The 16862-nt window shown below is 43.7% G+C and overlaps 1 protein-coding gene across 2 annotated transcripts in view; it reads left to right on the top strand.

Annotated features, from left to right (window-relative positions):
- CASR (calcium sensing receptor) overlaps window positions 1-16655 on the top strand; it is an 83823-nt gene extending 67168 nt beyond the window's left edge. The window contains exons 5-7 of one of the 2 annotated variants that reach the window (XM_047791018.1): window positions 7822-8052; window positions 13072-13195; window positions 14947-16655. In XM_047791018.1, the coding sequence (XP_047646974.1) occupies window positions 7822-8052; window positions 13072-13195; window positions 14947-16460 (1869 nt within the window). In that variant the 3' untranslated portion in view covers window positions 16461-16655. The remainder of the gene's footprint in view (window positions 1-7821; window positions 8053-13071; window positions 13196-14946) is intronic. The other variant, XM_047791026.1, reaches the window with a different exon arrangement.
- Window positions 16656-16862: the final 207 nt, after the last annotated feature.

The raw sequence follows: 16862 nt of genomic DNA, 5'->3' as shown, positions 1-16862 counted from the left end.
GGAGAAGTAACATGTGGGCATTGGCCAGAGTGTCCTTGTACTTGCTGTAAGTCTTTAAGCCTCAGAAACCCAGGCAGTTGGGTGGGCATTCTGGAATCTAAGATCTTGGCCACATCTCTGTCTATCAGGAGATGGACCAGCAATTATTCACTCTCATTATTAAGACCTACGTGGAGACCTATCATTCGTACAATCTACAGGGTCTAGTCCAAGTATCTCTTCCTGGAATTCCACCCCCACCTTTTCTCAATTCTCTTATAAGCCAGTCTGCTTGGCTCCTTCCCACAAAGCACTTGTTAGTTTAAGGCATAGAACTTTGCTTAGATCATATCCCACACCTGAAGAGTTATCAATTTTTGTCTCTATCATTGTTCACTATGGAATTTTAACTTTTTCAAAATTCACTTTCTCCTGGAAGTCTTTTTTTTTTTTTTTGAAGTCTTTTCAAATCGTATTCCCACACACGCACTTTCTAACCATTCTTTCTTCCCCATTTTTGCCATCCATGCATACCCATTTTAAGCTTCCACAACTCTTCAGCTGACCAAAATAGTTTATTAACTAAACTTATGGTTAAATAAGGTCAATCATAATTTTTTTGTTGTTGATCTTTTCTCTCCCCTAAAATTTGTCAAGTCATTGTGCTTAAAGTAACACTAGCAGGTAACTTAAGAGCACATGACACATTTCCCTCCAGACCGCCACAAAGAGCCCCAAGTCCTCCTCACACTACTCAGCTCTCCATTCACTCTGATTCCTCCACTGTACCCTGAACTTCATAAGGGCAGCAAGTATGCCTGCATTGTTCAGCAAGGTGTCCGGAATACTTGACACCTGTTATGTGTACAACGAATGAATAACAATCTAGTGGATTTGACCTGACAATATGACCCAGAGTCCTTTGCAAAGAACTGTTCACCCCAACAACCCAGCCCTGAATCAGTCACTCTTCCCAGGATATGAAAAGCCTGAAACATATGCTCAACAATCAAATTTGAATAGAACATCATCGAACCACCTGCTTCCTTCTCTCAGGATGATCATGCATAAGGCATGCTTCCTACTTTCCCCCACCTTACACCAACCAGTCACTAGACAAAAAATAGGCATGCGTGATGAAGGAACTATAGTGATAACAAGTCCAGTGGAACTGAGCTTTCCAGAAATTGCTGATACTGTTGGGGTTTGGGGGAAGGAGATGAATTGAGGTGAGAGCCAGAAAAGATGGAGGGGGGATAAGAAAATCTGGCTGAGGGTAGAGAAAGGAAATGATCCTGGATCTTCCCTACATTCTTAGCACCAGAAGTGGCCAAGAAGCAACAGGCTCTTTATCTGTGTGAACTGTCTCTCATTACCTGTGTGAATGGGGGTGCTTTGTACATTCCATCCCATTTTCCCGCTGTGCTAAGAATCGAGGCCCTATGTAAGCACTGGAAATTCTGGTTTCTAGTCTTTGGCTTAATTTAATCGACTCTTAGAGTATGTACCAAAAGGTGATTCCCATTTATGCTTATAATGAGCAATACTTTGATTTTTTTTAAATTTTTTTAAATTTTTTTTTTTTTTTACTTTCTAGGGCCACACCTATGGCATATGGAGGTTCTCGGGCTAGGGGTCTAATCAGAGCTACAGCTGCTGGCCTACACCACAGCCACAGCATCGCCAGATCCGAGCCTCATCTGTGACTCGATAACACTGGATCCTTAACCCACTGAGTGAGGCCAGGGATCAAACTCACAACCTCATAGTTCCTAGTCAGATTTGTTAACCCCTGAGCCACAACGGGAACTCCAGCCATACTTTGATCTTAAAATTCTTTAGTGGACATTTCTCTACCATCCCATTTTTAAAATATGTCCATCTTCTCAATCTACACTCTATACTAGTCAACCTATTATAACTAGAGATTAACAACCTAATGGATAGGCTGTTTAATCTGAATCCTATACCTGTGTAGGGAGTATATAGTGTAAAGGTTGAGAGTTTGGGCTCTAGAGCCAGACTAACTGGATTTAAATCCCAGTTTCGAGCTAACAGCTTTATGGCCTGGAGTCATCTTGTTATCAAGGTCTTGAGCTGCTACTGAATGTCAACTCCACCAGTAAAGTCACATTTCTATATTTTAAACCCCTTTTCCATACTTTTCTTTGTGCAACATCCTTATTGAGATACAATTCATATACTATACAGTTCATCTGTTAAACTGTATAGATGTTCCCTAGTGGTCTAGCAGTTAAGGATCTGGTATGGTCACTGCTGTGGCATGGGTTCAATCCTTAGCCCAGGAACTTCCACATGCCATGGGTGCAGAAAAAAAAAAAAAAACAACTGTACAATTCAATGGTTTTTAGTACATTCAGAGTTGTGCAGCCATAACCACAATTGATTTTAGAACATTTCACCATATCAAAAAGAAACCTCATACCTTTTAGCTGATCCCTACCTCCTCATCACCCCTTGTTCTTGAATAACCACAAATCTACTTTCTACATCTATATATTTGGATATTTCTGGACATTTTATATAAATGGAATCAAAATATGTGGTCTTTTGTGACTGGATTCTTTCACTTAGTAAGTTTTCAAGGTTTATCCATGTTTTGGCATATCTCATTACTTCATTTTTATACATCATTGAATGGTATACCATTGTATAACACATTTTATTTATCTATTCATCCAATTCATGGGCATTTAAGTTGTTTCTACCTTTTGGTTATTATGAATGATGCTGCTACGTGTAGTTTTTGTGTGGACTTCCATTTTCATTTTTCTTGGCTATCCACATAAGAATGCAATTGCTGGGTTGAAAGGAAACGGTATGTTTAACTTTTTGAGGAGGTGCCAGACTTTTTTCAAAAGTAGCTGCACCATTTTACATCCTGACCAGCAGTATATGGATGACTCTGATTTGCTTAGATTTTTATTTTTTTTATTTTTTGCTTTTTAGGGCCACACCCATGGCATATGGAGGTTCCCTAGCTAGGGGTCAAATTGGAGCTGTAGCCACCTGCCTCTGCCACAGCCACACAGGATCCGAGCTGCGTCTGCAACCTACACCTCAGCTCATGGCAATGCGGGTCCTCAACCCACTGAGCAAGGCCAGGGAGCAAACCTGCCTCCTCATGGATGCTAGTCAGATTTGTTAACCCCTGAGCCTTGATGGAAACTCCTGATTTCTTTAGATTCTTATCAACACCTGTTATTACCTGATCCTATCCCTTTTGATATGAAATCTGGCCTCTTTGCCTTAACTCCTCTTTACCTATCAACTTTATTTCCCCTTGTTTCCCAGCACATACACAGATTTTTAAAAGTTAGTCTCTTTACTGCCCCCATAATACCATGGTTATTCTTTGCTTGATATTTTTCCCTCTGTTGTACCCACTGTTTCTAACATCTTCCTTCCCTTTGTCCTTCACCACTCCAAATTCCTACCCTGCCTCAAGCCTGCATTGACCATTTCAGCCCTTTTTTTGTTTGGGGTGGGGTTTTTTTTTGGCCGTACCCATGGCACGTGTTATTTCCTGGGCCAGCTATCAAACCCACACCACAGTAGCAACACAGACTGCTGCAGTGACAACACTGCATCCTTAACCCACCATGCCACAAGAGAACCCCCATTTCAGCCCTTTTTAATGTCCATTTCTTCTGAGTTTCTATGTACTTAGAGTAAATACCCTATAAGTTAGGCATTAACTATACTTTGTCTTGTACTGTTTGCTATTTCATCCAATAGGTCTTACATCATATCACTCTAATCCATATGTAAACTCCATGAGGACTATATTACTACATCTCGTGCTACAGAGCCCAGTTCAAAACACACAGTGGATATCCTATAAATATTAGTTTGTTGATTGATTCTAAGAGTATACAAATCTAACCTTGTATTTACAATGGGTTTTTTTAATAGAAACTTTTTTAAAAAATGATTTTGACTGGTTCCCCTTTTCTTTCGAGGTAGGATATGGCAGAAATCACTAGCCTGTGCCAACAGCCATGCAGAAGATTATAGCCAGTGATGATCTTTGAGTCACTTTTCTATCCAATCTGACCACTGTGGAAGATGGCTGTTTCATTAGGAAATGATCTTATTCCAGCTCCCCTTCCTATGCACCCACTGTTGCCTGGAGAGTTTCATTGCAGAGAAGCTGTAGATTCAGAAAAGGAGAGAGAGAGCCTGTTGCCCAGGGTAACAAAAACCAAGGAATTGATACCTGGATAGGAGGAAGAAAATTTATGCTAATGACTGGTTTTACTGCTGTATATGCTTTTGAAAGCAGACTTCAAACAAGAATGATGCTGTTTTAAAATATATTTCATGAACAAATATTACTGACAAATACTTGCCATGGGCATTCTCAACAATGTGTGTTGAAGGCAGGGATGTGTAGCAGAAAAGCACATGTTTAAATCACAGGTGGAGAACTTACTAGCTTACAACTTTGGCAAGTTTCTTGACCTCTCCATGCCCCGGTTTCTTCATCTATAAAAATGAAGATATGAATAGTTCCTATCCATTGATGTGTTTTGAGGATTGGATGAGATAGTGTGTGTAAAGCATTAGTACAATACCTGGCACGTAGGCAGTATATATAAGAGGTGGTGCCCTCCCTCTCCACTCTCTTCATCTTTTACATCAGGCCAAAGACAGAGTCAGCATGACACATGGAAAGGATCTGATGAGGATAAAACATTTTCACTGAAAGTAATGGTAGATAACCTGGGATCAAAGTGTGGAAGGCTTTGGAAGCTACCCAGAGAAGTCGGAAGCCTATTTCATCTGAATCCTAATAGGTCCCCTGTAGGCGGTGGAAGGACATGATGATGGAATGGAGAAGGGTGGATTGGCCACATTAGAACAGTTCCAGAGTAGGTGGGAAGAATGAAGTTCTGGGTGCTACAAGAGGAGTCATTCTTGTAGAACAGAAGGAGTAGGTATTCCTCTAAGAGAAGGAGATGTGTCAGGACAGGGATGTGTTAGAGACAAAAGGATGTGCCCTGCTGTACAGGAGCAGATCAGATCATCCCAAGAGCAAGAGGGAAAAGGAAGGAGAGTTGGAGTCTAAGAAAGGAGTGTGTTTAGGTAATACCACCTCTCTGAGGATTGTTTTAAGGGCTCAACAAAAATGAAGGGAAAAAAGTAAGATTGATGATCACTGAGGAAAGGTTAGGAGTCACAGGTGGCATGAATCCTTAGTAGAATTCATTCTCCACCTTTTTTGAGGCCAGCTCAGCAGCTCTGGTTGCAGAACAGAAGAAGCAGGTAGCAAGAAGTGAAGGGTGTCCTTACCCCATAGGCCTGGGACAAAAGTCAGGGCAACCAGGGGCTGTCAGGGCAACGACGAGGGACCTAAAGAGTAACCCAACTACACAGCAGATTACCATCCTGTGCCTGTGCACACATGTGGCTGCCACAGACTCTGTCCCCAAACTCAGGACTGTTTATGAGCAAATTCAGGGGACGACTTTTCTTTATTTAATTTCTGTTATAATAAACATCTATTTTAAAGTCAAGGGAGTTTCTATTGTGGCTCAGTGGGTTAAGAACCCGACTAGTATCCATGAGGATGAGGGTTCAATACCTGGCCCTGTTCAGTGGGTTACGGATCCAGTGTTTTTGTGAGCTGCAGTATAGGTTGCAGATGTGGCTTGGATCTGGCATTGCTGTGGCTGTGCTGTAGGTCACAGACGTGGCTCGGATCCCACATTACGATGTGGCCTAGAGCAGCAGCTGCAGTTCTGATTCGGCCCCTAGGCTGGTAATGTCCATACACTACAGGTGCAGCCCTAAAAAGAAAATAAAGTCAATATGGTATAAACTGTTAAAAAGCAGTGTCATCTCTGGAATGAGGTGGAACATAAAAGGTGTCTTCCCTTCATCATACATGTAGATAGTAGATGCTAGGCTCAAACTTTTCCCCAGTGTCAGCTTAGATGTTGTGGTTTTTTATTTTTTATTTTTTTGTCATCGTTTTGTATTTTCTAGGGCCGCACCTGCAGCATATGGAGGTTCCCAGCCTAGGGGTCTAATCAGAGCTGTAGCTGCCAGCCTACACCACAGCCACAGCAATGTGAGATCCAAGCCACGTCTGCGACCTACACCACAGCTCATTGCAACACTGGATCCTTAACCCTCTGAGCAAGGCCAGGGATTGAACCTGCAACCTCATGGTTCCTAGTCAGATTCGTTAACCATTGAGCCACGACGGGAGCTCCTGATGCTATTTTTTTAGGTACCTTAAAAAAAATGCTAGGAGTTCCCTAGTGGCTTAGTGGGTTAAGGATCTGGCATTGTCACTTGCCAGACAATGGCAGGGATTCAGTCCCTGGCCCAGGAAGTTCTGTATGCCCCTGGCACAGCCAATAATAATAATAATGCTCAAAGGAAGAGATACATCTAAATGTATTCCTGAGGACACCAAACCACAGAACAGAGAAGTTTGTATTAGAACTTGGAGATACCCTGCAACCTCTCCGGCCCAGCTTCTCATTCCACAGGTGAAGAAACACTCAGAGCCAGAGAGTAAGAAGGACTCGTGAGTCGTGGGTACAGTGAAAGCCAGCACCCTACTCTCAAAGTCTGAACTGTGTGTTTCACCTTCTCATGGTGCCTTTCCCACATGAAAGATAAGCTGCTGAGTGTCCACTGCCTCCCCACTCCCTTTTTTTTTTTTTTTCGGTCTTTTTAGGGCTACCTGCGGCATATGAGGATTTCCAGTCTAGGGGTCAAATCAGAGCTGTAGCTGCCAGCCTACACCACAGCCACACCACCGCTGGATCTGAGCTGTGTCTGCAACCTACACCACACCTCATGGCAACCCTGGATCCTTAACCCACTGAATGGGGCCAGGGATCGAATCTGCATCGTCATGGATACTAGTTAGGTTCATTAACCACTGAGCCACAACAGGAACTCCCACTGCCTCCTCTTGATTCAAACCAGGGGCACACAGAAACAGAGGCAGGAGCCTAAGGACACTGCAGTGGAGCAGAGCCATATGAGCACAGGCTTGGCAACGCTTGCTGTGCAACCCTGGACTAGATACCTCTGTCTTCTATGTCTCAGGTTACTCTCCATCAATAAAATGGGGGTAATAGTACTATTTGTGGTAAAGATTAGATAACAAATATATAATGTATTTAGCATTGTGCCTCAAAGGTAGTAAAATGACTAGTAAAGTTTAATAATTATTATTGTTACTTTTTTTGAACAAGGGCTTTGTGACCCATAAAGCCCTGTAAAAAAAAATAAGGGATTGGCCCTGATTATTACAGGGATGGCCAAGTCTCATCTCACAGCCTTGTTTCTTTCTTCCTTCTATCCCTTTCTCTGTGATTTTTGGCAGCAAGACACTTCTACAGAAGCAGTAGCATAAGGAAAGATGGTGCAGAGCATAAAAGTACTTAGGGCCTCCAATCTTTCCAAAGCCCATCTCAGAAGACACCAGGGGTGGCTCTGGCTTACAAAGCCTCCCCCTCCTGGGCACTACCAGGTGATGGTACACTTGCAAACACCTTGCCTTGGCCAATGGCCTTGGTGAGGTGTATTCCTTTTCCTTTCCTGACTTCCAGAAAGTGTTTTCTACCCCAGTTACAATTCAAGTACCAAATAAAGTCCATGGTTTACCAGGGCTGCCCCTAATACATGCGAGTACCTTGGTGTGACTTAGAAAAAGGCCCATCTTCCTCAAGTCGTGTTTCTTTCACTTTGTTTGAACAAGATAGTTCACTGTCCTTATGCAGTGCACGACCTACAAAACCATTCATGTTAGCCCTGTGGCTTGTGTTCAGAATATTCACCTCTGTTCTCCTTTAGGTCCTGAAGCACCTACGGCACTTAAACTTTACCAGCAATATGGGGGAGCAGGTCACTTTCGATGAATATGGTGACCTGGCAGGGAACTATTCCATCATCAATTGGCACCTCTCCCCGGAGGATGGCTCCATAGTATTTAAGGAAGTTGGATATTACAATGTCTACGCCAAGAAAGGAGAAAGGCTCTTCATCAATGAGGAGAAAATCCTGTGGAGTGGATTCTCCAGGGAGGTACGTGCTGTCCATCAGGACACCAGATGCCTCCACCAAGAACCAAAACCGTGTTGGGCTTTGGGAGGGCCTTGAGCTTCACCACTGGACATCCAGAGTCATGAGTCTACTTCCCTCAACTCACTAATTCTGCATTGCCAAGGCTCCCTGTGAAATCCATGGGTACTGAGTGTACAGAGGAGAATGCTCAGAACCTGAACCCCATGCTTATTATATTAAAACAATTTTATTCTTTACAAATCTGATTCCTTGATAATAATAGTTTCCTTGGCTGAAGCTCTCCCCAGCCAAAGCAACATATTTAAGCAACGTAAACATCACTCAAGGCAGGGAATGGACAATTCACAGAGGTAGTTCCCTGTCATCCACATAGCTTGGGACTGACCTATAAATCAAAAGGACAATTTATTCTCCTACCATGGGAGATATCTAATAAATAGGATGTTTGTGACCATGGATCAGGACCCCCTTCTATAAGTATCATTGAATCTAGGGGCCTGATTAATAACCAGAAGCACATTACCCAATGAATATGCACTTATGAAAAAGATACATGATATGCTGAAATAATAAACATTCGATGACAGTTGTGTCCTAGAATATAGTATCTTCTGAGGACCTAGATCCTCTGTAGGAACAGACCCTGGACCAGGCATCCTCTTTAACTTTCCCAAGAAGCCTGGATGAGACCCACTACATTTCTCCTTGCATTTGCCTTTCTATAATCAGCTTTGAGCTACTTGGACCACTTTTTATAACATGACCAAAAATTCAACTTCATCTTTTTACCAAATGCTTCCTAGGCTGATGGGTTTCTGATGCTACCATTTCACTGTTTCCCAGTATATAGCATAAGGTACCCATGAGAAGGGCCCCTATAGACAGTGAATCTCATCCACAGAATGTAAGTCTTTTTTAGCTTAAGTGTAAACATGTTATGACCTTTTCCAGACAGAGCTTTTGAGGTTCCAGAAGTTATACCCTCTGTGCACTAATTATACCCTTGTCTAATTTTTTTTTTTTTTTCTTGACTGGTGTGTGCAGCAGCTTGATATGGGATCTCAGTTACCAAACCAGGGATTGAACCCAGGCTGCAATGGTCAAAGTGTGCTGAATCCTAACCACTAGACAACCAGGGAACTCCCTAGCTTTGTCTAAATTATCACAAATTTCAACTGATTGGAATCTAAATTGATTGGCTATGCTATCACCTGTTCCCTGCTGTTGACTCATCCAGGTTATATTTTACCTCCCTCGATGTACATAATTGATTGTCTCTGACTGGTGTAGCTTGATCTATTGTTATTTTGTTACTTTGAGGTTTTTGCCAATCACAGCTTGACAGAAGCCAAGAGGGAAAGCTACTAAATTCATTTTATGAGGCTGACCTAATCTTAACACCAAAACCGGACAACAGCAGTACAAACAAAGATGATTATAGGCCAATCTAACTTAAACACATAGATGCGCTCACATCCTAAACAAAATATCAGCAAATCTGGACCAGCAATGCTTAAATATATAATCTATTATGATCCAGTAGAGTTGATGGTGAATTTAAAGGAATATAAAAAATATAGCCAAACATTACAACATTCATAGATTCAATTTATCACATTAACAGAATAAAAGAAAATTCTACTACAATATCAACAGATGCAAATTAAGCACTTGGTAATATCCAGCACCTTTTTAGACTAAAACAAAAACTCTATAAATCTAAGGAAAGAAGGGAAACATTCCTTACCTTGCTGAGATAAAGGATACAGTAACCATCATTTTTCAATAGGAGAAATTTAGAAGCATTCTTATGTGTGTTTGGGAAACAGGGTTCATCATTTTCATTAGATGATCAAATGGGTTGGCAAGTCAGGAAAAATTCAATCTCTGATCTTGTTACTGTAGTTGAACATTATGAATGTTTTCTATACCTCGCTACTTCCTTTCCTTTTCTTTCCCTTCCTTTCATCCAGGATTCTGAGAGTCTGATATTGCCATTTCTATTCCTCTTTCATTAGAATATAATGCCAATAATCTTCTGTTCAAGTGCTTTAAAACTCCTTGTCAAGCCAGTTATTTCCTTCTTTCCTGAAGCACTAATAATTATTTTATTGCTTTCCATGTTTCTAACTTTGCAAGATGTCTCCAATTCAAGCAAGTAGAGGGAAGGGGGTTAGTTTGATTAAAGAGATATTTTGGAAATAGTATGAGCCCCACCATGTATCAAGCATTATTCAAAGCTTTGTAACTGGGGTTACAAAAGTAAGACTTGCTCCCAACCTTCAAGAAATATATGCTTTTGCAAAATAGACATCATTCTTATGATATACTTATTATCTCTGATACACATAGACTCTTGGGTAGTAAATACCTGATACTCAGTTACATAGCATGGTCAGAAAATGAGAGAGACACAGAAACAGTGAAGCAATGGTAAATTGGGCAAAACTATCAAAAACAACCATTTAAGGACCTAGAAATCAACCAGTATCATACAACAAAAGACAAAGGGTTTTTTTTTTTTTTTAAGAAAAACTAATTAAACAGTTAAGAACAGTGGTAGTCTGTGACATTTTAGCCTGGGGCTGCTCTCCAGTTATTTCTAACGCGGACAATCATATCCTCTGCAATTTTACTCAAAATAACAGTTTTGTTTAGCCTTTTTCAATAAGTTTGCCCTGTTTTTCTTACCTTATTCCACTAGCTAGGAACTCCAAAGCAACGTATAAGAATAGTGGTGATACTGGGCACCCTAGTTTTAAAGGAAATGCTTTTACTATTGTGTCATATAGAATGATGTTTAAGGATTTTTATAGGCTTTTTTCTAAGTTAAAGGTATTTCTTCCTACTCTTTAAGTTTTTAATCCCTAGTTTGTGTTGAATTTCATCAAATACTTTTTTTCCGCCTGTTGATGATTATGTTTTTGGTGTTAATTTAGTACTGCAGTGAATGACAGATTTTATAATATTAAGCTTGTTTGCATTCCTGGCATAAACTCAGCATGATCAGGGTGTATTTTCTTTTTCGTGTCCTTTGAGTTTGTTAATTGTTTTAGTATTTTTCATCTATTTTCAGGTAGATGAAAGCAGTTGAACTCTTCACAGATCCTTTCAGATTCCCTGCCCTTAGCATGTACCTCCAGGACTTCTGTACATTTTTACTTCCGATAACCAGAATGTACTTTTCTTTTTAGAAGACTGCCTGCAGGCTAATGGAACGCACTTTTCCCATAGGCTCAGAGAGGTAAAGAAGAGCCTAGGAGATTACTTTTCCCTTAACCTATGAGGGGAATGGAAGTATGAAAACCCTAGCCCTTTTCCTCAGGTTGGAACAGCTCCAGGCATAACCTACAGTCCAGAGCTCACCTGGGGGATCAGGCAGAAGCTATTGTCTCTCTCAGGGACTTTGCTGGAGTCACACCTTTGCTTGTCCTCCTGCCTTCTATGTCCTACTTCCTCCCATGTCCTACTTCCTCCCATGTCCTACTTCCTCCCATGTCCTACTTCCTCCCTTCTCTTCCTGGTTTCCTTGGGAAAACTTTATAAGTCACTCAGACACAAATCCTCCATTCAGCTCTGCTTCTGAAGACAACATAAGTGAGATGGGCTTGTAATTGTTTTTTCTTTTTCATACTGTCCTTGTCTCGTTTTGGAGTCAGTATTATATTAGCCTTACAAGAATGAGTTGGAGGTGCTCCTTTTTCCCCCTAACCTCTGGTAGAGTTTGTATAGATTGATCTGTCCCTTGAGAGTTGGGCATTACTTGCCGGTGGTGAACCCAGGATGGTGGTCGTCTCAGCTGACTGTGTGGTGGGGAAGAAGTAAGTGGAGAGGGGAGTGTATAGTTAGATGTAGGCTATTGTCCTTGTCTTGTTTTTGTTTTGGGTGATAGTCATTAAAAATGACTCACCAAAAGTGGTTCAGACATGAACAAATAATGATGGAAAGAAGCAAGAATTGTGACTAATCCAATTCTGTGCACCTGAAGTCCACTAAAGAAATAAATTAAATAAAGTCTATGTTATCTGAAATTAATGTAGCTATTGAAACTTTCTTTTGGTTAGCAATAACCCCCATGTATTTTTCTGATCCATTTACTTTCTTTTTTTGTTTGTTTTTTTTTTAGGGCTGCACCCATGGCATATGGAAGTTCCCAGGATAGGTGTCAAATTGGAGCTGCCACGGCCATAGCAAAGTGGGAGCCAAGCCACATCTGCAATCTACACCACAGCTCATGGCCACACCGGATCCTCAACCTACTGAGCGAGGCCAGGGATAGAACCCACATCTTCGTGGATACTAGTCAGGTTCAGTGCCAGTGAGCCACGACAGGAACTCCTCTGATCCATTTGCTTTCCACTCCTCCATCCCTGTCCTGCCTGCCTCACTGAGCTGTTGCAAAGGTCTAGGACATCACCCTGTAAAGCCTAAAATAGAATTGCAGGAGTTGCAATTCACTGCAAAGTTCTACGTCTCATTTTCAAACAAATCACCCCTTATCTCAGCATCTCCCTTTGTGACTGTCCCTCTGTGTGTAGGTCCATGTCCCTGTATCTTTTAACTTATCTCAAATGTTCACCTCCATAGAAAGTAAACACAGTCTCATTCTGGGACTTGGAGAGGATGGAAGGGGAGACTGTTTAAGAAAAATTTAGGAGTTCCCTAGTGGCTTAGTGGGTTAAGAATCTGGCATTGTCACTGCGGTACAGGTTTAAACCCTGGCCCAGGAATCTTTGCATGCCACCAACATAGCCAAAAAAAAATTTTTTCTTACCATTTAAACTCCCAACAATTAATCTTCTAGAATCTCACTGAGGGTGTGGGTGTGTGTGTCCCTGCCCTTGCCTGTAGGTATCCCTCCCTTTCATAGACAACAAGAACTAGGACATCTGGACCTTTCTATGACTAGAATGGGCTTGAAGCCTGCTGCTCTGGTCCCGGTGCCCAGCTCCTCCCTCTTATACGTGTTGACAGATCCCACAGCTGGAGCCCCTCACTGTTGTGCTCCCCATCCTGCAGGTACCCTTCTCCAACTGCAGCCGAGACTGCCTGGCAGGGACCAGGAAAGGAATCATTGAGGGGGAGCCCACCTGCTGCTTTGAGTGTGTGGAGTGTCCAGATGGGGAGTACAGCGATGAGACAGGTAAAGAGAGCAGCCCCCCATGGACACCATGCAGATCTCAGTTCACTTTGGGGCCCTGGGATCAGTGAAGTCCCTGGAAGGGCTGAGCTGAGATGGTGTTTGGCACAGTTTCTTATTTAGCAAGGTATATCTGAGCATCACACTGGGCGGGGGACTGGGGGAGGGGGGTAGAAGAGGAATGTTAGATGTCTCTGTAAAGCCACAAAAGCTTATAAACGTATCTGTTGCACATTTCCCCTTACTTTGATATTGGTCTCCAGTATTGCTTTCCTCTCCTCCCCTCCTTTTCAGCTGCACCCTCAGAATATGGAAGCTCCCAGGCCAGGGAGCAAATCCAAGCCACATCTGCAGCCTCTGCCACAGCTGCAGCCTCTGCCACAGCTGCAGCTACACCAGGTCCTTAACCCACTGCACCACAGTGGGAACTCCTTGCTTTTTCTTTCTTTTTTTTTTTTTTTTTGTTGTTGTTGTTGCTATTTCTTGGGCCGCTCCCGCAGCATATGGAGGTTCCCAGGCTAGGGGTCAAACCAGAGCTGTAGCCACCGGCCTACGCCAGAGCCACAGCAACGCGGGATCCGAGCCGCGTCTGCAACCTACACCACAGCTCAGGGCAACGCCGGATCGTTAACCCACTGAGCAAGGGCAGGGACCGAACCCGCAACCTCATGGCTCCTAGTCGGATTCGTTAACCACTGCGCCACGACGGGAACTCCTCCTTGCTTTTTCTTATAGCTCAGTGGCCCTGACTAGACAAGGTTCTATCTGTTCCAGGGTCCAGAGTTAATAGGTCATGATAAATTGCCTGCTGAGTGCCTGGCACCATACTTATTGTCTTATGTTTTTCCTGTGCCTCAGTTTCTTCATCTATAAAGTGAGAATAAGAATAAACCTGTCTTACAGAGATTGGGGGATTAAATGAGTTAACACTGGTAAAGAACATGGTAAACTCTAGATAAATATTTGTTAAATAAAAACCTCGATTGGCATATTGGAAGCACTCTATAAATTAACTATAATTGTTTTATCATTGTTATTAACACATTTCATCCTCACCACAATTACTGCCTCCATTTCACAGATGAGGGGACTGAGGCTCAGATTTGTTAAGGAGACTGAACAAAGTCACTCACTAATAAATGGCAGGGCCAGAATTCCCGTCCAGATCTCTGACTGCAAAGCCCTTTCTCCTTTCACTCTCCAAAACTGCACACTGCCTGGCGCTTAATAAATTGCTCTCCTTAAGAAGTTGCTCATCCATTGAGCAAAGGAGAACCTCACTAGAAAGCCATGGATGGAGAGTGAGGAATGCACAGGCCATATGTGTGGAATACTTTGCCTTGATCTAAGAGGAAGTCTGCTCTGGCATGTCCAAAAAGCCCATCCTGTTTCCAGAAGGAGTCAGGCTGAGTGTGAATCACTGTGAAAAGTTGATGCACAGTGCCAGACCCCTAATGTTCAGGGTAGCCACCTGTCCAGAAAAACTGGTCATTCTCTGCTACAAGCCATCAATAGGTAGTATTAAAGGAAACAAGTAGCCCCCACTATGTACAAGGAGGAAAAATAACAGAACTGTCAAAGATCAATGAAATTAAGTATAAGCATGAATCAGGGTTCAATATCTTATTTGGTAATGTAAAAATCACAATTATTTCATATATAAAGAAAATATAAAGTGACCTCACCACCCCATTCATGCTCACAAATTTCAGTCTATGCCACACAGTCTAACCCTTCACTGGGACTTTTTACAGACGCGAGTGCCTGTGATAAATGCCCTGATGACTTCTGGTCCAATGAGAACCACACTTCCTGTATTGCCAAGGAGATTGAGTTTCTGTCCTGGACTGAGCCCTTTGGGATTGCACTCACCCTCTTTGCCGTGCTGGGCATTTTCCTCACCGCCTTTGTGCTGGGCGTCTTCATCAAGTTCCGAAACACGCCCATCGTCAAGGCTACCAACCGGGAGCTCTCCTACCTTCTCCTCTTCTCCCTGCTCTGCTGCTTCTCCAGCTCCCTGTTCTTCATCGGGGAGCCCCAGGACTGGACCTGCCGCCTGCGCCAGCCGGCCTTTGGCATTAGCTTCGTGCTCTGCATCTCGTGCATCCTGGTGAAAACCAACCGTGTCCTCCTGGTGTTCGAAGCCAAGATCCCCACCAGCTTCCACCGGAAGTGGTGGGGGCTCAACCTGCAGTTCCTGCTGGTCTTCCTCTGCACCTTCATGCAGATTGTCATCTGTGCCATCTGGCTCTATACCGCGCCCCCTTCAAGTTACCGCAACCATGAGCTGGAGGATGAGATCATCTTCATCACCTGTCACGAGGGCTCGCTCATGGCCCTGGGCTTCCTGATCGGCTACACCTGCCTGCTGGCTGCCATTTGCTTCTTCTTCGCCTTCAAGTCCCGGAAGCTGCCGGAGAACTTCAACGAAGCCAAGTTCATCACCTTCAGCATGCTCATCTTCTTTATCGTCTGGATCTCTTTCATTCCAGCCTACGCCAGCACTTACGGCAAGTTTGTCTCTGCTGTGGAGGTGATCGCCATCCTGGCGGCCAGCTTCGGCTTGCTGGCCTGCATCTTCTTCAACAAGGTCTACATCATCCTCTTCAAGCCATCCCGCAACACCATCGAGGAGGTGCGCTGCAGCACCGCAGCCCACGCGTTCAAGGTGGCGGCCCGCGCCACGCTGCGCCGCAGTAACGTCTCCCGCCAGCGCTCCAGCAGCCTGGGGGGCTCCACCGGATCCACCCCCTCCTCCTCCATCAGCAGCAAGAGCAACAGCGAGGACCCCTTCCCGCAGCCAGAGAGGCAGAAGAAGCCGCAGCCTCTGGCCCTGACACAACATGTGCCGCAGCCGCAGCCGCAGGCACCCTCCACCCCACAGCAGCAGCCACAATTGCAGCAGCAACCCAGGTGCAAACAGAAGGTCATCTTCGGCAGTGGCACAGTCACCTTTTCGCTGAGCTTTGACGAGCCTCAGAAGAGTGCCACGGCTCACAGGAATTCCACACACCAGAACTCCCTGGAGGCCCAGAAAAACAACGATGCCCTGACCAGACACCAGGCGTTACTGCCGCTGCAGTGCGGGGAGGCAGACGCAGAACTGACCACCCAGGAGACAGGCCTGCAGGGGTCTGTGGGTGGGGACCACCATCCAGAGGTGGAGGACCCCGAGGAGATGTCCCCAGCACTTGTAATGTCCAATTCACGGAGCTTTGTCATCAGCGGCGGAGGAAGCACTGTTACAGAGAACATGCTGCATTCCTAAAAGGAAAGGCCAGTCCAGATAGAATCCAGAAAGCTGTCCTGGAATCATGTTCCTAGACAAGGATAGGAATTGCCCCAGACGCCTTCCCTCCAAGAAGGAGGAAATAGACACCAAACAACTGGAACTTAGTTGTGCTCCTGTGAACTGACAGTGAACTTAATATTCCCTTTAAAATTAAAGAGAAGAAGAGCCGTGTGCTTCTGTGTGGGTTTGTCAGATCGCTGCGATCTCTGTAGTCAGGTTTGCTGTTCATCTCCCTCCCTCTGTGCTCCTGCTCTGTTCTGTCCCACTCAACAGCCCAGAGATGAAACCGAGGCTTTAAGCTACCTACCTATTCCCTCCATTTTTCTTTTCTTTTCTTTTTTTTTTTTTTTTTTGGTTTTGGTTTTTGGTTTTAATATT

The sequence above is a fragment of the Phacochoerus africanus genome, chromosome 1 (assembly GCF_016906955.1).
Source record: "Phacochoerus africanus isolate WHEZ1 chromosome 1, ROS_Pafr_v1, whole genome shotgun sequence".
In the NCBI taxonomy this organism is placed as follows: Eukaryota; Metazoa; Chordata; class Mammalia; order Artiodactyla; family Suidae; genus Phacochoerus; species Phacochoerus africanus.
This window is presented reverse-complemented; position numbering and strand designations above follow the sequence as displayed.